This window comes from Elephas maximus, chromosome 19, assembly GCF_024166365.1.
Source record: "Elephas maximus indicus isolate mEleMax1 chromosome 19, mEleMax1 primary haplotype, whole genome shotgun sequence".
NCBI classification, from domain to species: Eukaryota; Metazoa; Chordata; class Mammalia; order Proboscidea; family Elephantidae; genus Elephas; species Elephas maximus.
In genome coordinates this window covers 47,295,178-47,321,594 of record NC_064837.1, presented here as the reverse complement: position 1 = coordinate 47,321,594, position 26,417 = coordinate 47,295,178, and the positions used below count along the sequence as shown (strand labels likewise).

The 26,417-nt window shown below is 55.4% G+C and overlaps 2 protein-coding genes across 7 annotated transcripts in view; one reads left to right on the top strand and one right to left on the bottom strand.

The window, feature by feature from the left end:
- Positions 1-845: 845 nt before the first annotated feature.
- Positions 846-23,652, bottom strand: THRA (thyroid hormone receptor alpha). Its single transcript, XM_049859233.1, has 9 exons — positions 23,432-23,652; positions 12,183-12,535; positions 9,643-9,710; positions 8,913-9,013; positions 6,698-6,845; positions 5,787-5,992; positions 4,623-4,769; positions 3,583-3,841; positions 846-2,719 (listed from the first exon to the last, which is right to left on the bottom strand). Exons 2-9 carry the CDS (start codon positions 12,233-12,235, stop codon positions 2,469-2,471), a joined length of 1,233 nt encoding a protein of 410 aa, XP_049715190.1. The 5' UTR covers positions 12,236-12,535; positions 23,432-23,652; the 3' UTR covers positions 846-2,468.
- The window catches only part of MED24 (mediator complex subunit 24), a 43,806-nt gene continuing 28,516 nt past the window's right edge, over positions 11,128-26,417 (top strand). For 2 of the 6 annotated variants that reach the window (XM_049859228.1, XM_049859223.1), the window contains exon 1: positions 11,227-12,053. Coding sequence is in view for 3 of the 6 variants with exons in the window: in XM_049859223.1 (XP_049715180.1) it covers positions 11,801-12,053 (253 nt within the window). In the remaining 3 variants the exon portion in view is untranslated. Of the gene's footprint in view, positions 11,198-11,221; positions 12,054-23,084; positions 23,251-26,417 lie in introns of those variants that run through there. The other 4 variants (XM_049859230.1, XM_049859231.1, XM_049859224.1 and 1 more) reach the window with 4 other exon arrangements.

Below are 26,417 nucleotides of genomic sequence, written 5' to 3'. Positions count from 1 at the left end.
GGGGAGGCTTGCTAAGCACCCATGTCAAGGCCATCCCCCTCATTAGCACCAATGGCCCCCAGGAGAGGGCCCTGTCCCCCACTTCCACAGCAGGGATTGGGACAGCTGCCTCTCTAGAGCTCCTGAGTCTCCCTTGCTCCTCCCCCACCACGTGCACTCACTCACACACGCAGAGAAACACACACATACACCCCGCATCACCAAGAGTGATGGGGGAGGGTCAGGGGTGGAGTGGGGGATCACAGCTCATATGATGGGGGAGGGAGTGATGGGGAAGGGGTTCCCAAACACCTATCAGAGACCAAGCCTCTTCAAGGGCTTTTTCCCACCATGCCCATGGCTGAGAATGGGATGGAAGGGTGGGGGTGGGGATGATGGGATGAGGGAGACAACAGACAGGTCAGGAGTTCCACTGGGCCCCCAGGGGTGGGAGGAAGGTACATAAGGGCTTGCCCATGGGACTGGAGTAATAAAGGGATCAGTACCCCAAGAGAGAGGAGAGAGACAAAGACAGCGGGCAGCACACCGGGCCCAAGACGGGCGGGGCAGTCATATGCACAGGTGACACTGGATGCTCCTCCAGGCCCTCCACCCTGCGGGAACACCTGAACGGTGGGGGAGGGCGACTGCCCAGATGGGCAGCATAGCTTTACCTTCCCTTGCATGCGTGTGTGCATGTATGTGTGCATGTTGGGGGGGGGGCTGTGGCAGGCTGAGGGTCAGAGTGGGATGGCAGGTTCCCCACCGTTTAAGACATTTTTGCCCCAATAGTGCAAAGCGCAGGAAGCCCTGGCACCCCTCCCCCCACCCCCCTGCCCCATTCCCCATGGCTTCCGGGGGCATCTATGTCCACCCATCCATCCCTGCCGACATGCAGCCGTGAGCCCAGGGCCCTCTGGTCTGCTCTGGCCCTCCCCACCTCCCCACCTTGGAAGGGCCACCTCCACCCTCCCTCTCTCCCCTTAGGAGTGGGCTATAGCCAAAGGGAGGAGGAGGAGGGCAGCTCACCCAAGTACAGACCAACAGAGCACTCCTCACCAGGAGGGTGGGAGGTGGCTCAAGCCAAAGTCCCTGAATTAGAGAAAAGAAGAGGGAAAGGGGTCCCTGGGGCAGAGGGGCGGCTGGCCTAAAGAGCTGCAAAGAAATGAGGAGCACCAGCTCCCCCTCCCCCAGGGCCCCAACTAAGTGCCATTTATCTAAGCACCCCCATTCTGGTGCCTGCCCGCCCAGGGTCTGGTTAGTGCATTGCATGAACGTGGGGAAGAGCAGGGCGGAGGTGTCAAGAGAGAGCCCAGAAGACAGATGGAAATAGGGTCTTAAAGGGGTGCGGGCTCTGGGAGAAGCTCACGCACACCCCCGCCCCATGCAGCAGCATCTGGATTATAGCTAATACTGCAGGTTGTGAGGAGGGCAGGGAGCTTGAGCCACAGTCTTTCCCGTGTGGGTGCCAAGGTGGAAGGGGTGGGAGGACAGAGGGAGGCCTCCGGGGCTGGGCACTTGAAAGGGGAGCTGTGCGAGTGGCAGGGCAGGCTGGTGAGGGGCCAGCTGGCATCCAGCATGAGAGGTAGATGGAACTCAGCGGGCACAAGTGGCAGAGAGCATAAGGAGTACTGGGCTGGGGCAGGGGTGCCAAAGGGGCACAGAGGGAGGGGGCAGGGCAAGGGGTATGGGGTGGCCAGGACCCTGTTGTGTTAACTCACAGCTCTGATCGGCAGCCCTACCACTGGGGATCTGGTGTGGGGGGGGGCATATCCCTCTGATCTGGGGGAAGAAAGGGCAGCTCTCAAAAGTGCATGGGGGTGGGAAGGGGGGTCCTCCCCTCTGGCCAGCCACGGTTAATAACTTAATATCATCTCTCTCTCTATCTCTCGCTCTTTTTGTCTTTTTCTGTCTAGTTTTTCTTCATTTATCTTCTTTTCCCCTTGCTTGGTTTCCAAAGTGCAGTTAGAATGACTATAATTTTTAACCTCCAGAGGAGGAGCCAAGCCAAGCCTTTCTTTGCACCCAGGCATCTGGGAAAGTAGAGAGGCCCACAGCCTGAAGGGGGAACCTAGGCCAAGAAACTGGAGAGGGGCTCTCTCTTGTGTGTGGGTGGTGGTGAGTTGAGGGCATCTTCCCCCATCTCACCTTCCTCCTTCCCCTAAGGTCAAGATGGCTTGTCACCTCTTAGTTCTCCCTTCCTTCCTCTACCTTATTAGAGGACGGGGTCCTAGGAACTGCAGGACCCGGTCTCCCCCAGCCCCCAGACTGTCCTTTTCAAAGCAGGTTCATTTGTTTGCCCTGTCCCAGGGCTGGAGGGTCTGAGGAGGGACCTGGGCAGTGTGGGGGGTGTGTGTGGGAGCTGAATCTATCCGAGGATGAGAGGAAGGAGAGAAGAGGTGTGGGGGGTCTCCCTCAGCCCCCAGCTCGGCCCCTTCTCTCCAGGCTCCTCCCCACCAGCTCCGCACACCCTCTGGCCGCCTGAGGCTTTAGACTTCCTGATCCTCAAAGACCTCGAGGAAGAGTGGGGGGAAGAGTTCGGTGGGGCACTCGACTTTCATGTGGAGGAAGCGGCTGGCGTGGCAGGCCCCGATCATGCGGAGGTCAGTCACCTTCATCAGCAGCTTGGGCCAGAAGTGCGGAATGTTGTGTTTGCGGTGGTTGACGTAGTGCTCGAATGCCAGCAGGTACGCCTCCTGACTCTTCTCGATCTTGTCCACACACAGCAGGCCCGAGCGGTCTGTGGGGAAGGAAGGGTGTGAGGGGGGAGTGGCCGAGGGACTGGGAAACCAGGGGGTGAGACATGGGAAGGGGGAGTGAGGCTTCGAGAGGGGAGACAGGCAGAGAAGCCAAAGAGGGTAAGGGGAGAACAATCCACCAAGGGGTATACATGGGAGCAGGCACAGGGGAGGATCAGAGACAAGCTCAGGGACTAAAGCTCAAGAGGGAGATTGAGGGGCCTGAGGGCATACAGGCTATATAGGGAGGACAAAGAGACAGAGACGCGGACCTGGGAAGAGAGAAAACTGGGAGACAGAGGAGGACTAGGGGGCAGAGAGGAACAAGAGTGGTCAGAGAGGTGGGGGGGAATGGGGGCAGAAGATGATGATGGTCAGAGAGGGGAGACTGGGGGACAAGAGGTGTCATTGAGAGACAGAGAGGAGTATATGCCAGAAGGTGGATGGGAGAAAGTAGGGGATGGGGACAAGGTGGGGATGTGGGTGACAAAGAGGAGGATGGGGGTGACAAAGAGGGGGACGGGGAATAGAGAGAAAGAACAGAGGCAAAAGGTCTAGGGAACGGAGAGGCAGAATTGGAAGATAAGAGATGAGCCTGGGGAGCAAAGGGGAGAATGGCTGGCAAGCAGGGGATGGGCGGACAGAGGTGGGCCTGGATGACAGAGAAGTTTGGGGAACAGAGAGGTGGCCACGGGGAGAGCAGAGAGATGGGATTAGAGGACACAGAGGTGGGTTTGGGGACAGAGAAACTGAGGAGCAGAGAGAGACTGCAATGTTAAGAAAGGAAGAGAGCAACAGGCCCAGGATGCAGCCAAGCTCTCGGTCCTTGGAAGCTTCTGAGCCCTCCCAGACAATCAGCAGGTACCTGTTGACATTAGCAGCACAGCCTGCAGCAGAGCCACTTCCGTGTCATCCAGGTTAAAGGCAGAGAGTGACTTGCCCAGTTCAAAGATGGCGTCGGACACTACGCCCAGGCCGCCATTCTTGAGCTGCTCCCGCTTGACAGCCATCTCCCCACTCAGCGTCAGGGTGTCGCTCTCAGGGTCATAGCGGACAGCTGCCCGCAGGGACATGATCTCCATGCAGCACCCCTTCAGGAGGATGATCTGGTCTTCACAAGGCAGCTGCGGAGTGGCAGGGCCACAGGAATGCTCAGCACCTTCCCATACCCCTGGGCCTCCTCTTTGGGGGCTCTCGGGAGCTGCAAGGCTAGCCAGACAACCACTGGCTTCAGCCAGTAACAGGCATTCTGAGTACCTAACCTTGTGTTGGGCCAAGTACATGCACAATTTCACTTAAAACTCAGAGTAATGCCTATGAGTTATAGCCCATCGTTATCCCCACTGAGCAGAAGAGGACACCAAGGTCTTGGGGGTCACACAGCCAGGAGGACAGCCTGTCTCCAGAGTTGTTAATTGCTGTCAAGTCAATTCCAACTCATGGCTACCCATGTGTGCAGAGTAGAACTGCTCCAAAGGGTTTTCAAGGCTTTTGACCTTTTGGAAGCAGATCACCAGGCCTGTCTTCCACGGTACCCCTAGGTGGGTTAGAACCACCAACCTTTTGGCTAGTAGCCGAGTGCTTAACTATTTGTGCCGTCTAAGGGGCCTGTCTCCAGACTTAGTGCTCTTTAAAATGAGGAGAACTTTGAGGCTAGAGTTGTGACAGCTATACAGGTTTAGGCGGAAAGTCGGACATTTGAAACCAGCTTGTTCCTTAGGAATTAGCTGGCCCAATGTGTTTGTGTGTGTGTGTGTGTGTGTGTGTGTGTGTGTGTTAGGGTATGTGTTAACCTACAGGAATTTCCCCGTCTCGAGAACCTCCAGTGAGCATCTGCTGGGACTGGGTTGGCTAAGGAGCAGCCCCAGATTTCCCTCCACATTTCTTCTCCCACCTGGTACTCACCTCGGAGAACATGGGCAGTTTTTTGGCAAAGTCTACCACACGGGTGATGGCCGGGGTGATGATCTTGGTAAACTCGCTAAAGGCCTCTAGGTCCACCTTGTCTCCATCAGGCATTGAGACGATGGGTGACTGGCCAATGTCATCCGGCTAGGAGAGATGGAGGTTAGCGGGGGCTGCAGACCCCTTCCAGTCTTTCACTGAGGCTCCCTGCCCACCAGGGGGAGCTCCAAGGCAGCTTGGGGAAGTGGGAATGCTGGTATCCAGGGACTGTGGTGTCCCAGCCCTAAGACTTTTCCTTAGCCTGCCTTTTTAGAAGAGGATTTACCAGAGCAGTTCCAAGTCAGCTAATAATAATGATGACAACAGTACTAGCAGTAGCAATAATTAGAATAACAATGGTAATAGCAACTGTACTTATTGCATATATAATATATGGCTCAGTATTAGGCTAAATGTTCTACATATATTATCTCATTTAATCCTCACCACAACCCTATAAGGAAGATATAATTATCACCATTTCACAGATGAGGAAATTGATGCATAGTGCAATAATAAGCCCAGGGTCACACAACTAGTCAACAGCAGAACCAAGATTTGAGCCCAGGCAGTCTGACTCCCAACTGTTACGTTCACATCTGCTTGGTATCAGAGCTCATGCTTTTAGTGCATGTTCCACCTTCTGGCACACTCCACCAGAAACCAGGCACCAACTTTCTGCCCTCCCTCACCATGTACAAACCAACTTCCTGTCTCTTTCCGAGCTGACCATGCCCTTGGCACTTGGTTTTGCCAGGGCCTAATACAATGCCTGGTACCCCGTAGGTGCTCCAAAATACTGTTACATGACTGTGTCCTCACCTTCTCCTCCCAGTCACTGTGGGCAGGAAAAGGAGGAAATGCCGCCCCTGCTCACTGGAAATTCTATGAGGAAGGCAAGGCTCTGTCCTCATGGAGCTTCCAATTGGATAGGAAAGGCAGGACCCAGTTAGCAACGACACATATACAGGTACACCAAATCAACTCTGCCAAGGTATGGAGAATATCAACTTTGGATTAAACTAAGAAGGCTTCCTGGAAGAGGCAAGATTCTGAGCCAGGGCTCACCACCCTCTCTCTGGCCCTTGGCTGCTACCCCTTCCTCCATGCTCCTTTTCCCCTTACCAGGAATTTCCGCCTCTGCTTCCAATGGCTGCCCTGGGCATTGGTGCTTCGATGGGCCTCCGTAGCAACGTGGATCAGGTCCCACTCTTCGGGAGTGGGCTCTGGTCGCTGCTGCAGTGATCGGATCATCTCTTCCTTCCTCCGCCGCTCCCGGTTCTGCTCGATTAGCTTGCGCTTGGCCACCCGCTTCGAGTCATCTAGAACCACTGTCAATGGAGACACGATGCCCTCTGCGTGGCACTCCTCACCCAGGACCTCATTTTTCTCCTCGTCACAATCCTCTCAGAAACTACGCTTCTTGGTATGCAGGGTGGGGAGACTCAGGGCCAGACAGGTTAAGTGACTTCCCCAAATCACCTAGCCGTTGGGTGGCACAACCTGGATCATGACTAATCACTGGGCCATACTTCGACCCACAATTTGGGCTGGTTCTGAAGAAAGGACCCCTGAATGTTATCCTTTGGTCTAACAGGTTATGGCAACAGTAGCCATACATACCTGCCAGGAACACTAAATGGATGGGTGACAGCTGACAGTTATTGAGTTACTAGAAAGCCCTGCCACCTACTCCCTAGCTCCAGAAGTAGGGTGTCCTCCCTGGAAGTCAGGAACACTGTGCTGAGTAGGGTGCTCAGGAATTCTTTCTATCCAACAACTGCTTCTCTAAGGTGCTAAGTGGTGAAAGGCAGGTGGACACTGGGGCCCATGCTCAGGTCTCATAGAGAAATCCTCCTGCCTCTTCCCCAGGGTGAGGGCAGCAGGGACCAAGACTCTGGACACTCTACCATCAGCTGGCCTGGACTAGAACTCTGCCTTATGGGCCCTAAGGGTACCCTGGAAGGGAGCTGCCATCCCTCACCCACCCCAACCCCCAGGCACCTGCCCCAACTCCCTCCCCTCAAGCCCCTTACAGTCCATGGCCATGCCCACAGCGATGCACTTCTTGAAGCGGCACAGCTGGCACTGATTGCGGGTGATCTTGTCAATGACACAGCAGCTGTCATACTTGCAGGAGTAGGTGGGATGGAGGTTCTTCTGGATTGTGCGGCGAAAGAAGCCCTGGAGCAGGGGAAGACGAGCATGTTGTGATCCTAACCTCCCCTTCCTGAATCAACCATACAGTTCACAGGGGATGGCAGGGGGCGAGATTAGTGAGGGGACCTGGGGTCCTCTTGACACAGCTAGCCCAGGATCACTGGGCTCTGCCAGGGCAAGGGACCTTAGAAACGAGTGCCCTCGCCCCAAGCACCTGGGCAGTGGTGATGGCAGGGCCAAGAATGATGACTGCAGTAGGGAGACTCGGATCTGGGGATAGTGTGTGGTGCCAGGAGGTCTGAAGGAATAGGAGCTTAGGAAGTCCAATTAATACTTTACTTTCCAACTTGCTAAATGACCCTAAAAACAACAGTGACCACAAAATCATTTTCCTGTATGTTGTCAGTTTCCCATGTAGGCGGAATTCGTGAAATAGAGAGACCAAAAAAATTAAGAAAAGACATTTCGGTACATGCTCTAGTAGCTTTAAAAGAAAAATTTCACCAATTATATATACCAGGTTTAGCCCTTTCTTCAAAGGAAAACCCTCAAGAACCAAGATGGTAGTAGTAATGCAAATAGCCAATATTTACTGAATGCTTACTATGTGTCAAGCACTGTAAGCATTTTTATGTGACATGCCATTTAACTATGACGTAGAACTCTTATTGTTCCATTTATAGGCTGGAGACTTAGTGGTGCAGTGCTTAAGCTTGGCTGCTAACTGAAAGGTCAGTGGTTCAAACCCACCAGCCACTCCATGGGAGAAAGATATGGCAGTCTGCTTCCATAAAGATTACAGCTTTGGAAACCCTATGTGGTAGAGTTCTACTCTTTCCTATAGGGCACTATGAGTTAGAATCTATTTGAATTGACTGAACAGCGATGGGCTTGGTTTTTGGTTTCATAGGCTAAGAAACTGAAGCTTAGAGAGATAAAGCAACTTGCCCAATGTCACATGACTAACGGGCAGAAGAGCGAGAGCTGGGCCTCAGATATGGAACAGCAAGGTCTGAGCTCTCAGATTCTGAGATGCACTAAAATCACTTAAGGCAATTACCAAAAATGCAGACTTCTAGGCCCCACTCCAGACCTGCTAAATCAGACTCTCTAGGAGTAGGGCCAAGGCATCTGTCTTTTCAAGATGTTCCCTGGGGATTTAATATCCTTGAGCATGAGGACCCTTGCTCTACACTACACTGCTTGTATTGGTTCCAGGGACACAGCCATGGGACAGTAAATCCTGGTGGTCTTGGTGTAGTTGACACTGAATAATTCTGTTTCCTGGAAGGGCCCACCTTTTCAGGAGGTGGTGATCTGGGAAAAGCCATGCAGGCTGAAATTACCAACAGAAAATCTAATTATGCCTCCCCAAGTCTATGACCTTGTCCGCTCTACACAGGGAGAACCTGCCATCCTCTTCTCCTCTGTGCCCCCACCATGACCCCCAGCAGAGGCTCTCACCTCTTTGGGTATATCAGAAGCAACTGGGGAGCCCATTACAAGGCAGATTCCTGGGCACCACGACAAGAGGCTCTGATTACAGTTGGGATGGGGCCTGGGAATCTGCATTTTATCTAGCATTGTAGGCGGTCCATGAGCCTCATTTTGAAAAACACTGATATTTGTTTCCAGTCTGTCTCTCTCTGACTTGAGGACAGGACATACTCTCCATCCTCACATTTAATACAAGGCCAGGAGCACTGAACGGTTGGGCAATAGTTGGCATTTATTGGGGTGTTTCTTACACGCCTGGCACTGTTTTAAACACTTTATGTGAACTATCCTATTTCATTCTTAACACCTCTATGAGGTAGGCAGAATGATTATTCCAATTTTATAGGTGAAGAAACTGAGGCTCAGAGAGGTTAAGCAAATTACCTGTGAGTGGCAGAGCAGGGATTATGTATGAATGAACAAACAAAAGAATGAATGAATGAATGAGTGCAAAAAGAGAAATGATGGTATTACAGGTGGGCTTGAGGTTACATGTTTATAGAGCTTTTCTATCATGCCAGGTACTGAGGGCCTCAAAGGGAGTGAGATAGGGGCTCAGGCGGTAGGGGAGGGGAGGAGCCGGCTGGTCCATACCTTGCAGCCCTCACAAGTGATGCAGCGGTAGTGATAACCGGTTGCCTTGTCCCCACACACGACACACTGCTCGTCTTTGTCCAGGTAACTAGGGATATACCCTGGGAGGGAGGGAGGGAGGGAGGCAAGCAGGCATGGCTTGGGGTCCCAGCAGATAGGTTCCTGTACTTTCCCCATCCCCCAACTTTTCCTTTCTGGCCATGCCCTCACCCAGCCTCCCTGAAGGGTTGTCTGCAAGGAGAATCCTGGGAACACATCACAGGTCATCATATCTAATCCCTGGCTGACATGAGTTGGAATCAACTTGATGGCAACTGATTTTTTTGTTTTGTTTTTTTAATGAATATGAAGAATCCCAGTCCTTCTGGCTGCCCACTCTGGGCTTTTGCTGCCTTGCTTTCCAAGGGGTAGGGGATGGGGGGGTGGGAGGCAGAAGCAAATATCAGCACTTCTCTCAGGAGAATGCAGTCCCATGGCTCTTCTCTCCAGGCCCTGATTCTGCTGAGGGACTCAGCATGGGGGTTATGGGAGAAGGGAAGAGGCCCTTCCTGACCTAATTCATCCTCAAAGCCTGGTTCATGCGCCACATCAGCCCTCCTACCCCTGGACAAGTCTATCCCAAGCCCTCTGAGAGGATCCCCCCACAGAAGCTGCTGGTGCGTGTCAGACCCCAGGAGAGGCCAGCGCTGGCTGGGGAGCAGGGAGGAAGGGCACACTCAACCAAGCTCACCTGACATGCTGGTTTTCAGGGAACATTGGCCGTTCTTTCTTTTTCGCTTTCCATCTGGTGACCTGGCACTGGATGGGGACAAAGTGGGTGGAATCACAGAGTAGTCCTTGGGAAACCCCTTTCTCATCTGAGAGGCTTATACAACCCCCCAGGCCCAACTCCCTCCATCTGTATCCTCATTCTACCCCCACCCTCAGGTCAGCTGACAAAGCTAAGAAAGGTCCTGCTATCTGGACACTGCAGGGGACAGAGATAAGGGGCTTGGCTGGGGCACAAGCATGTTCTAGGGCCCCAACACACACACACACACACACACACACACACTGCAGAACATTAAGCACTCTGCTGTATAATCTAAAGGACATCCACATACTTCAACCTTCAGTACATGACACAGACGCTGGAGGTGTCCCCAGGACATGCTTAAAGCTACGCAAGCTTTAGAACATGCACACACACATACATGCAACATAACACAAGCACATACAAATAACTATGCAGCCTTCAGTATAAATCCAAGTATGATAAATAGGCACCAGGATCTATCTACATCTATGCAATTTCTAGGGCATTCTCAAATGAGTTATATGACTTCTAGGGTATAGTCATGTGATACACAACCTTCTGGACAGGCACCTAACAATACCACCCCCTCTCCTCCCACTGTGAACATGTTGTTTGATTTTCCAGTCATGCATAGGTACTAAATAATCCACAGTGATTGAAAACATACAGTGCCTAGCTCCCAGCACCTAGAACCAAGAATGAAAGACCAGGAAAGTCCTTCCAGAATCACGCTGTCCATGGCTTCCATTTAACAGAGCAGCAAACCAAAGTCCCACTTGGGCCTGGTGACACCGCATGCTAGAGACAGAGCCAGGACAAGGACCCTGAGCCCCTGCGCTCCAAGTATTAGCAACCCTCCTCCACTGCACATATATGTCACCCTGGTGCTCCATATACATGTTACATAACCCCCCCCAACAGGTTACATAAGCCCTTCTACATGCATGCACGGATTGTATAACCTCCCACACCCACCCTGGCATGTAGCATAGTCAGGACTCCTCCTCCTGGAGCCCAAAACAGCTCCCAACACACTGACACAGTGACCTTGGCCAGGGTCACAATCACAGACAGCCCTGTGCTCCCCACCCCCTGGGGATTACCCCTGTCTGGTTCTGACAAGGCTGGAGGGTCAGGATCTCCTTCTGGTCTACTGGGTGGGGGTGTGTGCGGGAGGAACTCCGGGCCACCTAGGCTCCAGTAGAGCTGGCCTCTTCAGAGATTACCTACCTGGAAGCCTTTGGGTGCAGTCCCAGGGACAGCCACAAGGTGGCGCAGAGACATGGGGGAGGGGACAAAGACGAGAGGGAGGCGGGGGAGGGAGGGGCTGCAACCCTAGGGGGACCGGGAAAGGGCATTCCCGCCTTTCTCCAACCCTTTGGGACAGACTCTCTCAGACCTACAGAAGCCTGGGCAGGGAGGTACAGGAACTACAAGTCGGAGCCGCACTAGGACAGGCCAGATCTTCCTTCTCAGAGTCTCGCCTAGGGTGAGGTTTTGGGGTAGGGGTTCCCTGGGGGGCCCACCAAACTGCAAGCCCCACCCACTTCCTCCACCCCTCCAGGGACCCAGTCTTGGGCCCCAGGGCTTTGCCTGGCCAGGCCTCAGGCCTCCTGGCTCAGGATCTGGTCTCCTAGGCAACAGCCACACTGCTCCCCAGAGCACCCCTCCTCCATCCTCTCTCCGGCCATAGGCACAAGCTGTACCCAGCTTCTGGGGCACTATGCCAACTGGGACAGAACTCTGTGCCACTTGGTGCTGATGGCAGAGACCCTCTGGGCTCCTCAAGGACAATGCAGAGCACAGGTAACCCATCCCTACTTGTGTGTGCTGGGCGGATGCCTCCCCATGTGTGGGGTAAACCTTCACGTGTGGGGTAGTGTGGGGTAAACCTTCACGGTTGGCCTGCGCTTTCCTTCCTGGGAGGAGCTTCATGGTAGCACCCGCCCTTCCCCATAAACAAGGAATAGTTTGTGGGGCTCCCAATAGGTTCCAATACAAACGCGAGCTGTGACCAGTAGTAACTGGTGCATGTGCCCTGAAATGTCATGCTACATGCACCAGGGCCTGTGGACAACACACTTGTGGTCAGATGGTGAATGGGCTGGTAGGGGGAGGAGGAAGGTGGCAAGGCCTTTTGGATACCTCATGCTCAGGTGAGGGCAGCAGTAGCAGAGGAGACACTGGGGGGCATTTGAGACTGTCCAGCATGGTCAAGGGTAGAGCCATATGCTTGCTGCCTGAATACTCTGCTCCGTATCATAGGCGTATGATATGGGCATCTCTGAACCCAGGTGCCTACTTCCCTGCCACATCTAAACGTGACCTCATCTCCTGGGGAAAAGGTAGGTAGGCAGCAGGCTTGCTGGCCTCAAGCCCGTTCCCAAGAGGTGCTTAAAAGGCCTGAGCTCAGTTCTTGTCAGGGAGGCCTTATGCCCAGCCAAGTGACCATGCCCACTGCCTGGGCCTATTACCTGTTCTCCTCTGGGTCTGACCCACACTCCAGCTTGCTTGGCTTCTGTTCCATTCACTTCAATTCCATCCAGGATGCACTCCAGCACGCCAAGAGACTGGGGTGGGCACACAGGCCCCCCCGGCACACCCACAGGCCACCCACCCCCCACCACCCAAGCCCTAGGGCACAGCACCCATGGTGCCTGCCTCAGCACTTGGCCTTCACACCATGCCCTGCGCCCCAAGGGGGGCGGGCAGTGAGAGGGGCCAGGGAGTGGCAGGTGGGAGGGCTAGGGGGTGAGCTGGATTTGTAGGGGTGTCCTGGGCTGGGGTTTGGGGAGTAGGCTCAGTGTCTTGTCCTGTCCTGAAGTCCCTGCAGAGAAAAGAAAGAGAAAGGGTAAGAAGGTTCCATGGTGGGGGGGATTCCTCTGGTGGTAGCAATTTGGGTTCTTGAGGTCCACAACAGGATGATGAAGCACGTGGTGGGCAGGCACAGGTAACCTAGTTATGCTTCCCCAGGGAAGGAACAGGGTAATCTCTTAGATTAGCCAACAAGATTGTAGACTTATATCCTAAACTCCAGAGATGGAGAGGGATGGAGGAAAGGAATGAGGTAATTTGTGTACCGTGTACCACATCTCAATCCTCACATTCTATCAAGTGCCAGGCCCTTAATAAGTATCTATAAACGTCAGCTACTATTACCACCCCTCTAGCTGTTTCCCTAAAACTCATCAGTATTATAGGGGCAAAAGGGGATCAGGGATGAGCAGTTTTCAGCCTAGGCCCTGGGAGAACCAGTAAAGGAAGGGTGGGGTATGAGGACAACGTTCAGGGACCATAGATGCCCATCTTAGTGTCTCAAGGAGAGAGATACTAACAGTGGTGGGGAGCTGACCACACCTGCTGCTGATCAAGTTATGACTCCTCAACCCTGGCCCCCCAGGGACCCCACGGCTTCCCATACAAGGTCCTAGGTCACACTTCCCAGTCTGAGGACCAGACTTCCCAGTCAGTTTAGCTGAGCTGCCACCTACCAGGATGGTGAGGGGAAGGGGAAAGGGAACACGCATTGACTGAGCAGATAATACGTGCCCTCTGAAGTGGGCATCAGAACTTTCCTGATGAGGAAACTGAGTATCAGAAAACTTGATCATTTACTTAAGTTCACATAGCTATAAGCAGGTGGCTCAAGGATTAAACTTAGTGGCCTGGCTCTAATGCTAGCTTTGTTCCACTACCTGGAGTCCAGGGCAGTGCTAGTCTGGGCCCACTATTCCATCTACACAGCACCTCTCAACCCAGGCTGCAGATCTGGGGCTTACTGTGTGTGTACACACAGGCAGGTGTGGGTGTAGGACGGGGACAAAGGGTGCAACTCCCCACACACAACCTCTATCATGTGGCCACTGCACCAGAGATCTCACCCCTGGGCCCCCCCCCAACCCGACCCCCAGGAACTGATAAGGAGCCAGGGTGGGAGGAGAAGGGAGATAAGTCAGGATACTAGGCAGGGCAGGACAACAGGACAGGGCCTCTGCATCCAGGCAAGCCCCCGTGTGGGGAGGAGTGCAGAAGGAAGGCCCATTCTGCCTCTGATACCCCCCCAGGCCAGAACTGGGCACTGGGGGCTGGATAGGAGACTGGGGGAGGGGGGCAAGCGGGGAGCCTTAGCCCAGGGAGCCGTCAAGAAAGTAGGTCAAGTTTTTCTTGGCTTGTGGAGAAATTCCTGTTATAAATTTATAATGGCGTAGCCAGCCCTGAGGGGTGGAGGTGGGTGGGGATGCCCAGGGGCTGGGCACTGGGGCCTGCTGTTCTCAGCCAGCACAGTGAGGGGCAGGGGGCTTGGTAGTCATGGGGGCTGGGCTGGACAAGAGAAGGCTATTTTCTCTCTGTCGCCTAGTCCCACTTCTATCCCTGCCTATCCAGGCCTCATTCGCTGCACAGTCTGTCTCCCTCTGAATGTGTCTCTCTCTCTGGGTCTGGGTGTCTCCCTGTCTCCCCCCAGGCTGTGCCTCGGTGCTTGGCACACCCTGGCTGCGGTGCTGCCCCCGCCTGTCTCCTGCCCGCCTGGCATGCTGCCACCACTTGTTTACAGAAGCTGGAAAAATCCACTCGCCAGCTGGAGGCCCAAGCACCCCTGGGGAGGGGAGGAGGCAGACACAGGAGTGGGCATGTAGAGAGGGGCAGCCCTGGGGAGTAGGCCCTGGGGGCAGGCACAGAGGGCCAGGGTGTGTGGGAATGGGCACCAGTAACTGTGGGCCAGGGAGGGAACCCCAGCAGCAGCCACATGGCCTGGGCAGCTCCTGCCCCCAGGCCGTAGCTCTGGACCCCCGCTCCCTGCCATCCTAGGCAAACCTGGGGCAGCGCCAACCTAAGCCACCATGTTTATTTTCCCTTCCCCCTCCCTAGCCCAGCCTGAACTCCAAATGTGTCTGGGTACTGCCGAGGGCTTGCACGTGCCCGCTGTGGGGAGGAGCAGGCTCTCTCGCCCCACCTCTGAGCTGAGCTGAATTGGGCCCTGGTGCCAGTCTGGTGCAGCCAAGGGTATGGTTAGCTCCTGGCAGTGGGTAGGGGAGCAAGGTGCTGCCCTCACTGCCTAGGGCACCCTTGCCTGGCACCTAGCAAGAAGCTGGAGCCCTTGGGGAACTCCCTGTCATCTCTTCAGGGACATACCTAGGCCTCTGAGGTGACACAGAGCTGAGGCAGAAGGCCCAATAGGCAGGGAGACACAAACCACATAAGCCTGTGTTAGCTGTGGGCAGAAAAAGGTCAGCTGGGATGGGGGCTGGGGCAGGGATACCCACCCTGAAGGGCAGCCTCTTTCCCCCGCTTCAGGAGTCCTGCTTAACTTCACAAGCTCCTTCCTGGCAAACCCCTTCTGAGGCAGGGACTCAGCCCTAGAGAGGTGAAAGAGGTGGGGCTACAGAGCTCTGAGTCTAGGCTGGACAGCCGGACAGCAAGACCCACCTGTCTGCTGGCCTGGCCACCCACTCCCTCTTTGTCAGATAAGAGCGGCCGGGTGGCGGTGTGGGCAAGGTGCCCGAGGAGGGGGAAGCATTTCATTAAGCTTAAGTGCTTCTGCGATGGGGGGACAGGGACAAGAGGCCAATGCGGCATCCACTGGCACCAGGCCAGGTTCCCACTGCTGGTCTGTCCTGATCCACAGTCCTGAGAACCCAAGGGACACCCCGTAAGGATTTCTGGGTTGTCAGAGGGGAATCTCTGCCTCCCAGATCTAGCCCTGAATTCTATACAATTCTGCTCTCCTGGGCCTCTGCTCCTGGCTTCAGGCCCACCTGTCTAGGGCCCCTGAACTTTGTCCTTAATGTTCTGAAGAATGCCCAGCCCTCCTCCTTGCCAGCCACACAGACAGAGACATACCACACAGAGGGCAGAGAAAAGGGGACAGAGGAGCAGAGGGGTAGAGGGGACAATGGACAAAGAGGGGAAGAAGGATGGGGAGAGGGAAGAACAAAGAGAAAGAAAAGAGATGGGGCAGGGATGTGGGGGTAGGGGGTTGAGCCAGGGATGATGACAATGTAAACGGAAAGGAAGAAGGGGGAGCCATGAGATGGGGGATATGACGGGGGGCGGGGTGAGGTAGAGAGGAGGACAGATAAAGAGGGGGACAAATGAAGGAGGGGGAGACAAAAAGAGAAAGGTAACAAAGAACTATGGGTGGGGGGGTGCTTCATGCCCTGCCTAAGTCCCACCCATGGAGACTGGGGGGAGGGAAGACTAGGAATGGTTTCCACGGTGACAGCTGGTTCTTGGTGGCCTGGCATGTGGGCTATTAATAGTGCTGTGGGTAGGTTCACACCTCCCTCTCCCCTTCCCCTCTGCTTGCTGCTAGGGTGGGGGGAGATCCCTTTGCCCCCACGCACTCCCACTCCTCTGGCATTGATGCCCTGACTCTACACCATAGCAGCCAAGAAGGGAAATGGTAAGGGGCCTGGGTGGCCATTATGGCCCAGACACATACGGGCATGCTCAGGCAAACATAGGCATCTGTGTGCAGACACTAGTGCCAATGTGGGTTCCCACGGGCAGCCCAAACACCAACAGCCCCTGAGAAGATGTGGGCTGGTGGAGGCTACAGCAGCAACACATGGCCCCCATTGAGGGTTGAGGGGCAGATGCATCTCTAGGGCTGGGACCTCTGTCTCCTTCCCAGACACACACCCACCCCCCATTCTATTCTCAGGTAAGAATTGAGCAGGGCTGCCCCACCCAATTGTTATCTTCGTGCCAAGAAAGAGAGGAGTGAAGGCGGGAAGAAGGTACTATTTGGCAGGTGTGAGATGGCAGAGGAGTACACACAGACGCTGAGCACCAGCTTGGCAGCCATGGAGGGAAGGAGGAGAGGGGAGGGGAGGTAAGGAAGAGAGGGAGAGAGGCAGTACTCCTTGATGGGCTCTCTCTGGGCCCCCATGAGACCAGATTCTGGAGGTTAAGGGCAGTGACCTAGGTGTCTGGTCTCCTAGCTACTTGGGGCCTTGGCAGCTAGAGAATGGGGGATGGGGTGGGGGAGATGGCCTAAGGGGTAGTAGATTGGCTACTTAAACAAAGGATCCTCTTCCCCCCAAAAAGAGAATATAACAGGAAACTCCCCCCTGCAGGTCAAAGAAAGACATAAACAGCAGCCTTGACTTGGGCCAGATGCCCAGTATTAACATCAAAGACCATGCTTCCCACCCCTCCACCCCAGCCCCACCCACCTGCTGCTCTCCTCTCCCTTCTCCTTCACCTCAGGCCAGCTCTGCTGAGGCATCAAGGTGGGTTCCCAGGTCTAGAGGTCATCTCCCTAGACATGTCTACCCCCTCCCCACCCCCTGCCCCCTCCGCCCCATGCCTACAAATGGATGGTTGTGGCCATACCTATTCACAAAAGCTCAGTCCCTTCCCTGTTAGCCCAAAGACCTTTATGCCTCCTACCCCAACACCCCTCAGGAATGGCGGCAGGAAATCCCAGTAGCCAAGAGTCAGAGTCAGGAGCACCCCAAGCTGGGCAAGGCACATTCCCCCACCCTCCCCCCAGCAGCCAGCGGGTAATTGGAGCTGGGAGCTGGGGCAGCTGAAAGCTGGAGGCATGAATGTCATGGGGCCAAGGCGCTCCCTGCAGATGGCATCATGGGCACAGGGCTTGGGGTCCTCCCTCCCCACTCCCCTCTTCAGAGGTAACAGAGAGGAGTTGCCTGCAAGCCCTAGAGAACAAGGCCCAGGAGGGGAAAGAATGGTGGAGGGGAATGGGAAGGCAGGGATGTTCTCCCAGGCACCCCAGGGAGGTGGAGCCCCCGCCCAAGCAGAACTGGCAGAGGCAGAGAGAGACGGAGAGGGTGGAGGGAGGGAGGTGGAAGGGGGAGAGGGGGGGAGCGAGAGAGGGAGACATTGAGAGAGAGGAAGAGAGGGAGGGGGAAGGGGAGAGAGGGAGGGAGATACTGAGAGGAAGAGAAGGGGAGAAGGAGAGGGAGAGGGAGGGTGGGTGTGTGTGTGCGCGCGCGCGAGTGTGTGTGTGTGAGAGAGAGAAAGAGAGGGCGAGAGAGCGCTCGCGCGTGCGAGCAAACGAATGCAGCTGAGTCTCCGGCACACACATGGACACGTGCAGACACAGGCACACTCACCCCGCATGCGCAGAGCCACTTGGCTCCGGGTACCCGTTCCAGCAGCTCTTCAGAGTCCTTCCCAGCCCACACATGCACAAAAACACTCACACATGGATGCCCGCACAACACACCCACTCACTGATGTGTACAAAAATGCCGACAGCCACCAAAGCCTCGGGGCCCCCGTGCACCTCCCCCGCCCGCATGCCTGGGTAAAAGAGAAAATGAAACAGGGAGCAAGGCTCTGGGAGACAGAGCTCATCTCTTCAAGAGAGGAGGAGGAGGAGGAGGAGGAAAAAGAGATGGACCACAAAGAAGAGGAGGAGGAGACTGGGTCTAGATCTCATCATGCTACTCTGCCACAGCTGGGGGGTGGTGTGGCTGTGTCTTTGGCACTAACCTTTAACCCCCAACTCCAGGTCCCCAAACTGATTGCCCCGCCCCCAAAGCAGGGGAGAGGATAGCATTTCTTGGGCCTCAGTCAGTTCCATCTCACTCCCCAGGTCTACCCCAGAAAACTTCTGACCCTTCCTCTGAGAGAGCTCCCCTTTCACAGCACCTCAGTCTCTGCACCACGGAATAAAGGCAGGCAGCACCAATGTGGGGACCACATGTACCCACCACACACCAGGCCCAGATGACTCAGCAAGAGCCTGAGAACTGTCTCTCTGGAGTGTGTCCCACCCTGGAGTGTGCAGGCCCTGGGAGAAGAGAGCAGAATCCATGGGCATTGTTTACCATGCCAGCATGCAACATTTATTGAGCACAGGTGTGGTGAAGGCCCTTATCTCACCTTATGTTATTTAACCTTCACTCTGAGTGAGGTAGTCCCTGAGTGGTGCAAATGGATACCAAGCTTAGCTGCAAAACCAAAGGTTGGAGGTTCGAGTTCACCCAGAGGTGCCCTGGAAGAAAGGCCTGGTGATCTACTTCCAAAAAATCAGCCATTGAAAACCCTTTGGAGCACAGTTCTACTCTGACACACATGGGGTTGCCCTAAGTCAGAGTTGACTTGAAGGTAACTGGTTTGGTTTTACTGGTTTTCTTAGTGAGGTAGGGATCACTGTCTCCAAAGGATGAAACCCCGAAGCCCAAAGTCATACCACTGGTGCATGCCAAAAACCCATCCCCCAACTCCGGGCTCTTTCCACCATGGTCACGCTTACCTCCCTCCCCAAGAGGCACAGAAGCTTCCCCAAGCACCTTTGGAGCTAAGAGGACTAAAGTTGAAATTAGACCCCCACTCAAAAGAGCTCCCTAACTCTCCTCTGGGCATCTCCATTGCCCTTGCTTCACCTTGAAGGGGCCCAGTGCTGCTGAGTTGATTCCAACTCATAGAAGGGGAGGAGTTGATAAAAGGGATTTAAGGAGAGGGGCTCCTCATGGATCCTTATCATCAGGCTCCCAGAAGGAAAGCAGCAACCTACAACAGACCCTGCATCCCAAGGTGCTGAACCCACCAGGCTGGTCCTTACTCAATACCTCAGTTTCTCTCTGCCACACTTTTCACACTAATGCCCCCTCCGTGCAGAGGAGGGGAATCTGGAGTCCGTCAGCTAGGGTTGGGTCCTGGTTGAGCAACGAATGGTAGGTGGCTGGGATGCTGGATCCCCAGGAGAGAAGAAGGGGGCCAGAGAGAGAAAAGGCCCTGCCTCGTCCTTGAGACAGTGCAGTACTCTATGCTCAAGCAGGGAGAGGGGAGGGAGAGGGGCCTGCTTCCCCAGTTGCTTAGTTCTCTCCCCCATCCTCACTGCCTCAGATTAGTCCCAAAAAGATGCAGTGATGCCCACACATTCACACAAGTGCCCCTAGCTAGTGAGATGCATCCCAGGCTGAGATGTCAGCAGCTCCTTTTAAGAAGCAGCTAAACGGTGAGGGGCAGAAGAGGTGGCAGTCCAGAGGGGCGGCCTTGGGCAGCTGCTCTTTTCTACACACTGGCTCCAGGTTGCAAAAACTGGTGCGTACGGACAGGACAGGCAACATGAAGGATGAGGAGGCTGGAGATTGGGGATCCACTGCCACTCCCTACCCCATTCCTGTGATGTCTAGGAGATCCAGTTCTCCATATAGCGTATCCAAGAAATCCAGGGACCCCAGGCCCACAGGCTTCTTTCCTCATCAATGCTTATTATGTATCAGACACTTTTGTGGCCATTTTGTATATTCTAAGTCCTTTAACCCTTAAAAAAGCCAAATAAAGTACATATTATCATTCTCAATTTATAGATAAGGGAAGAGAGAGGTTAAACCTCTTACCCAAGGTTATACAACCAGCAAGTAGCAGAGCTAAGATTCAAACCCAGGCAGTCTAGCACCCAAAAGGATCCCAGCTCTCAACCATTATACCACATTACCTGCTAGAGGAACAATACCTTGTTCTTTCATCCAGCTATGTGCTCCTTGTGGCCAAGCCTCAATTTCCCCTTCTGGCACATGGATTCCTCATAATATGATCACTACCAGTGCCTCCTCATCCAAGTGGGTCAGGGCTAGAGGGGAGCATGGCCAGACATGCTTGGTGCCCCCTGGGTTCTGGGCCTCCTGCCCCAGTGTCCCCTGCTCAAATTCCCTCTCTGGAAAAGTTGCCCTTCTTGCCCCCTCTGGGCTGGTGCCTGCACTCATGGATGAGTGGACCTCACTCAGCCCTGCACATGGTCTGGGCAGCTGTATCCTCAGAACCAGGCCCCGAGCCTGGGCAAAGAGGACACAGCTGTTGGGCATCTTTGAGGTGGGTCTCAGCTGCCAGGGGTGTGGAGAAAGGCCATTGTGAGCCTTGCCATGGACCCAGCTCAGCCAGGTCGTGCCAACTCCCACTACTGCCCATGGGGGTCATTATTTTCTAGCTTGGGTCAGTGTAGGTGAGGCTCCCTACTGGCTTGTTTGGGACCTAGCTAGCTGCAGGCTACAAACCAAGGGCTTCCACAGAGCTGGTGTCCCCTGGCTGAGCCCCCCAGCTGAGGGGTCAGCATGGGCAGCAGCTGACCTCCCTCCTTCCCATTCCCAGCCCCCCCAAACTGGCCAGCCACAGCTGTAGCATTAAGGAAGCGCAGGATGTCCTGAGCAGCCAGCTGAGCCCCCCACCCCCCACCCCAACCTCTACTTGACCCCAGAGGCAGGGCAGGCGGGGCGCAGGGGCGGAGTTTGAGTATTAACAACTGGAAAAGTATGAAGAACATCACCGCCAGTTCCCAGCTCTGAGAGAGGAGGCTGTGGCAGAAACAGAGACAAGGATGGGGTAGTGACAGGGTGAGAGAGTGTTCCAGACTGGCAGAGAAAGACAGAGAGAGAGGGAGAATCAGGCGCAGCAAGACTGAGCAACAGAAAGAGAGAGAGAGTTACAAATTCCAAGTCAAAAATACACATCACTCACCCAGACACTCAACAGCATACGGCCTCCTAAGGAAAGCTTCCAAGTTTGGACAGAAGGGCCGAGGTGGGAAAAGGGGCCCAACTCATGGTGGGAGGCAGGAACTCAGCTGGGGGCTAGGGTGCGTCCCCAGGAAAGGCCCAGGCATATAATCCACAGCAGGGGCAGCTAGATCCCCCAGTTTGCTTTTAGGGTGGGGATGAGGACCACTCCCTAGGAGCCAGCTCTCCCCAAGACACCCCCTCCCCCAGCACTCAGGACAATCCCAGCTGCTAGAAGTCACTGGGCACTGCTTCAGACCCAAGACTGGGCCCTCTGGAACCTCCCTGCCCCTACTCTCTTTGCTCTTGTTTCTCAGTCCCTCCAAAAAAAAAAAAGAGTCCATTCCCTTAAAACTCAGTGGCTGATCCTAGAGGAAGAAGGAAAGAAGACATAGAAGGAAGTTTCAGGAGAAAAAAGCCTGTGATTTTGTGGGTATCCAGGTGTGTGTCTGACTGCATGGGCTGCAGTGTGTGCATCTGGGGTTGTCTGGACACGACTGTCAGGGTGGACCTGAGACTGTGTGGGCCTGGGCTTGTGAATTGGGTCTGCACCTGAGCCGGTGGGACTGTGCAAATGAGTGCACCTGTGTCTGCAGTTCCCACAGTCAATTAACACATATTTACAGGACTTCTTGTGCTAGGCTCTGGGTGGTAACCAGAGCTGTTGAAGTGATTCCCCCAGGTCTCAAGGAGCTAGGAGGGTGGTAGGAGACAATCAATAGAGACTGAAGACGTGTTATCCTGAATGCCTGCCTCCTTGTACCATGATGCAAGAAAGTCTTTTCACAAAGGTGAATTTAATTTTCTTAGGAGCAGGAGTTTTGCTGTATACAGAACCCCAGAGCCACACAGTAAGAATCCAGGAAAATACTTGTTGCTAAGTTGTGTACATGTGTTGATGTGTAACTGCATTTCTGTGACAGCGGCTGTCACGGCGGGAGATGATGTCTGTGTGACTGGGGTTATGTGAGCACATGTGTGCCTGTGAGTGACGGGGTCTTTTGTAATTGTGCAGCTGTGTGCAACGCTCTGTGTGCATGCATGCTTGTGACAGTGACTCCTCCTTGCCCCTGAGTGTGACAGTATCTCTGTGTTACCCTGTGCGTGGGTATGTTCATGGGTCGCTCTCCCTGCTCTTGGTCTCCCGTGGGTGTGTCCTACCCCTCTGAGCTCCACAGTGCAGCGGCAGCCTGCCCCTTCTCTTGTCCCCGTGTGGGTGTGTCCAGCAGCTCCTGTCCTTGAATCTGCCTGGGTGTCCCTGGGTGTGCATGTGGCTGTCTGTGTGGGCATATTTCTGTGTCTGCATGTCACATTCGCTGCCCCCCTCATCTAGGACAACAGCCCCCTTCATCCCCTCCCCCTCCAGCCAGCATTGGCTTTTCTTCTGTGCCCCCACCCCACCCCTGAAGCAGGTGGCTCTCTCCATTGTCCCTATCATCTGCCCCCCCCCCCCCCCGCGCAGGCCTCTTCTTCCACATGGACAAGGGAGGCTCCAGACAGAGAAGGGGCATCAGAGACCCATTGCAAGGAGCAGAAAGCAAGGAGGGAGAATACACACAAGTCCTTTGCTCCCTCTCTTCCCCAGCCATCCCAACCTGCCACGCTTCTAATCTCCTAGGGACCCTCGACCACAAACCCCCCACACACACTTTCCCCCCCGAGTCGCGTTTTTGCAATTAGGAGTGTTGCAACCAGAGAACCATGCTCAATTGGAGAGGCGGGTGGAGTGGGAGGGGGAACTTCCCTCTCCCCGCGCCCGTGCAAGGCCACCCCCCGCCCCCCCACCGCACTCCCACTGCCCTCCGCAGCCGGAGGCAGCTTTGCAATGGCCACTCGGCCTCGGAGGCTAGGGGTGGGGGCTGGGGGGGGCAGGCCTCCGGCGCACCGTAAACAAACAGCGGCGCGGCGGGCGGGGGAGCTCCGGCCGGCCAGCAGCCCGGCCCGACCCGGGAATGCGCAGCAGACTGGCCGGACAGAGGCCGGGCGGGCCCTAGAGGGGGAGGCCCGGACGCCATCTCCACCGGCGAACCCCGGGGCCCACCGACCTCCCAGCAACACCTCCATTCCCCAGGGCGTAAGTTGCAAGCGCCCGGGCTATGACAGGGTAACTGGGGCGCCGGGAAAGGCGGTGGCTGGCAACCGGATCCCCTGGGCGCCCCCAGACCGCCTAGGAGCTAGCCTTAGAGCCCCGCAGCTTTGCATAATCAATCGCGATACATTTGCATATTAATGCCCCCTCGCTCCCTCCCCCTTACCTCGGCGTGGCGCGCTGGACCGGGCTGGGCAGCGACCAGGAGGTCTCAGCGCCCCGAGCCGGGGGCGTCCATGGGGGGCCAGTGGGGCCCGGCCGCCCGCCTCCTGCGCCCGGGTGTGAGTGCGAGTGAGCGCGGGGGGGGGGCGGGGGGCGAGTGTGGCGGCCCCGCGGCTCCTCCAGCAGAGGCGGCGGCCGCTCTGGCTCCTCCCTCCCCCGCCCCGCTCCGGCTGGGGCTCGGGCTCGGCGCGCCCGGCCGGCTCGCGGCTGCTCCCTGCAGGCCGCCGCGCCGCCGCGGGCCCCCGCCTCCCGCCCCCCGCCGCGCCCCGGGACCCCCGCCAGCGCCCGGCCGCCCCTCGGCCGCCTCGGCCCCCGCCCTCTCAGATGCGCCCTCCCTGCTCAGGCGGCTCCTGCAGGAGTGGTACTTGCTGACAGATTTTGGAAAAGATGTCTTTTAAAAAATAGCCTTTGCTTGGGCAGTTCGGGGTTTTCGGTTTGCACCATGGGGGCGGGGGGGGGCCTGGGAGAGAGTGCCAACGGGCCTCCTGCACCTCCTAAATAGGGGGGAAAAGCCTAAATACCAAACGCCTGGAGGTTTCGAGTTCATTTCAGAGTTCGGGTCCCTTCTCTGCCAGTACCTCACTGTGTGACCTTGAGCAAATCACCACCGCTCTCAGGGCTCAGCTTTTTCAACCTCAAATGAGAGGGTTGGGCAGGTGACCCCTGAGGTTCTTTTAACTTCAGTCATCCTTTTAGGGGTTATCAGCTCATTCCCCATTACCTCCCTCCCCTCTCATTTCTAACGTTACTGATCAGCAGCCTCCCCTTTGAAATGTCACCCTTTTCTAAAATACGCTCTTTATATCTCACTGTCACCAGCCTTTTCCCCAACAATCTGACCCCGCTGAGCTCGGGGAGGGGCCAAACTTGCCATACCCCCTCAACTCCCAGTTTGACAGGGATGGCATTTTCTCCCATGTTTGCCCCCACTAAAACCCAAAGGTACCAGGGCCATTCTAAGGAGGAGGGTGGGCTGTATAAAAACGGACCCCCTTTCCCAAAAGGGAGGTCTCCATTGTGCTAACCCCACCCCCCATGCACACACACATACACACCTGCATTCATGGACATAAAACCATCCCAGTGACGCCAGAGCCCCTTTCATCTCAGGATCTCCCAGCACCAGGCAGAGCTCTAATTACCCTAGCACCCACTCCCCACCCCACCCCCCCGCCCCACCAGTTCCCCTGCTGTCATTAGCCCAGTTTTACCAGCGGGGGCCACAGCCTTCCCACATCTCCTAGGGTGGGGCTCCATCTTCACAGCCTGCTCTTGTGGAGGTGTGTGTGTGTGTGTGTCAGGAGGAGCCTTTGTGTTCATAGCCCAGTTTGTACTGGGCAGAATCACTTTCTGAGTGTGGGATTCTAACTGGCTCTGGTGGGGTTCTGTTGCTCAGCAAGTCAGGCTGCCCTTAATCATCTTAGTCTCAGCCACCTGCATCCTCAGCTCTGTCAGAGCCACTTCTCTTACAAGGGGGACTGGGGTTCACAATTCATGGGGGAGAGGAAGGTGCCTTTCTCAGGGCCCCTGGGGCCATGGCAACGAGAAAGGCGGCTGGGGTGGCAGCCATGGGGTGCAGAGTGGATGGCAGTGATGAGGGCTGTGCAATGCATGACAGGAGCCTGCAGTGTGCATGCAGTGGCAGCTGTGGTATGCAGAGACAACACAGAGTGAGTGAACATACAGGTTCAGTCTGGGCTCACAGTGGACACGTGACAGCTGCAGTGTGGGGCTGGAGGCTGCAGCGTGCAGTGTGCAGTGCGAGGTGCACTGAGGGTGGCTGTCTGCGAGTCACTGCCACCTCAGTGATCAGCTTTGGCTGAAATCCTGGAGAATAAGTCTGCAATGAGCAGCACTCAGGGTGTGTGTCCCACCCACTATGGAAATCGCCCCATAAGACTGGGCTGCCTGAGGATTTGGCCCATGAGATACACTGGTAGTCTGCAGTGAGCCTGGCAGAACCAGGAGGGGATAGACAGGCCCAGAGTAATCTAGATTGGGGCAGGGGTGATGAGGCCCAGAGGGAGAATGAGGCACCTTGAACTCAAAGAGAAGAGTTTCCCCTTTCCATCTTCTTATCTCTCTCCCTCTCTTGGTTCCCAATATGAGCTGGTGACGGACCTGGGCAAGGGCAAAGTGAAGGGCATACTGGCTCCAAAGCAGCAGACATCTTGCCAGGTGCCAGGATCTAGCCCAGGCCTGGCCTTACAGCCCTTGCCCCTGTTTTGGGCCATCCCTCTTCCCACCCCACTTACCCTATCCACCCCTGTTTCTTGAAGCTTCCAGCTCTTCTTGGATTCAGTTCATCCCTGGCTTCCATTCCTCCTGGCTACAAAACCCCCACCTGGGCTGTGTTGGCACTGTCCCCTTCCATCCCCCCACCTCTGCTTCATATCAAGCCCTGAGTCTGTAGGGAGAGAGGGAGGGTGGGTCACAAGTGAGGATGGATAAGGACCCTCCAAGGGGATTTGTCTGGCAGCCTGCTCTCTCTTAGATTTCCGTTGCCAAGGAGGCAGCAGGAACAGCCTGTTCTCTGGCTCCCATCGGAAAAGCCATGCTCAGTCCCTCCCTCTCTCTTTCTCCTTCCTTCCCTCCCCCCTTTCTCCCAGACTGTTGCTAGGAAGCACCCTAAGATTTCTGGAGGGTTCCGTTCCTAGGGACCAGAGACTCCAGATATCTTTCTGAACAGCTTCCTCCAAAAACCTAGCAGCCATGATCTTACACAGCATCCTCTACCCCTGTCAAGAAGCCTCGCACACCCCCAAGCAGTTTTTTTGGGAGCAAGCCTTTGCCAGCCTGCCTTGGAACCAGCTCTGTGGTCCCAGCCTTGGTGATTCTTGTCCCTCATATCAACCTCTTAGGCTCTGGGTGATATCAGCAAGTGATAAGGTATACAGTGGAGATACCCCTTGGCTCTGTAGACACAGCCC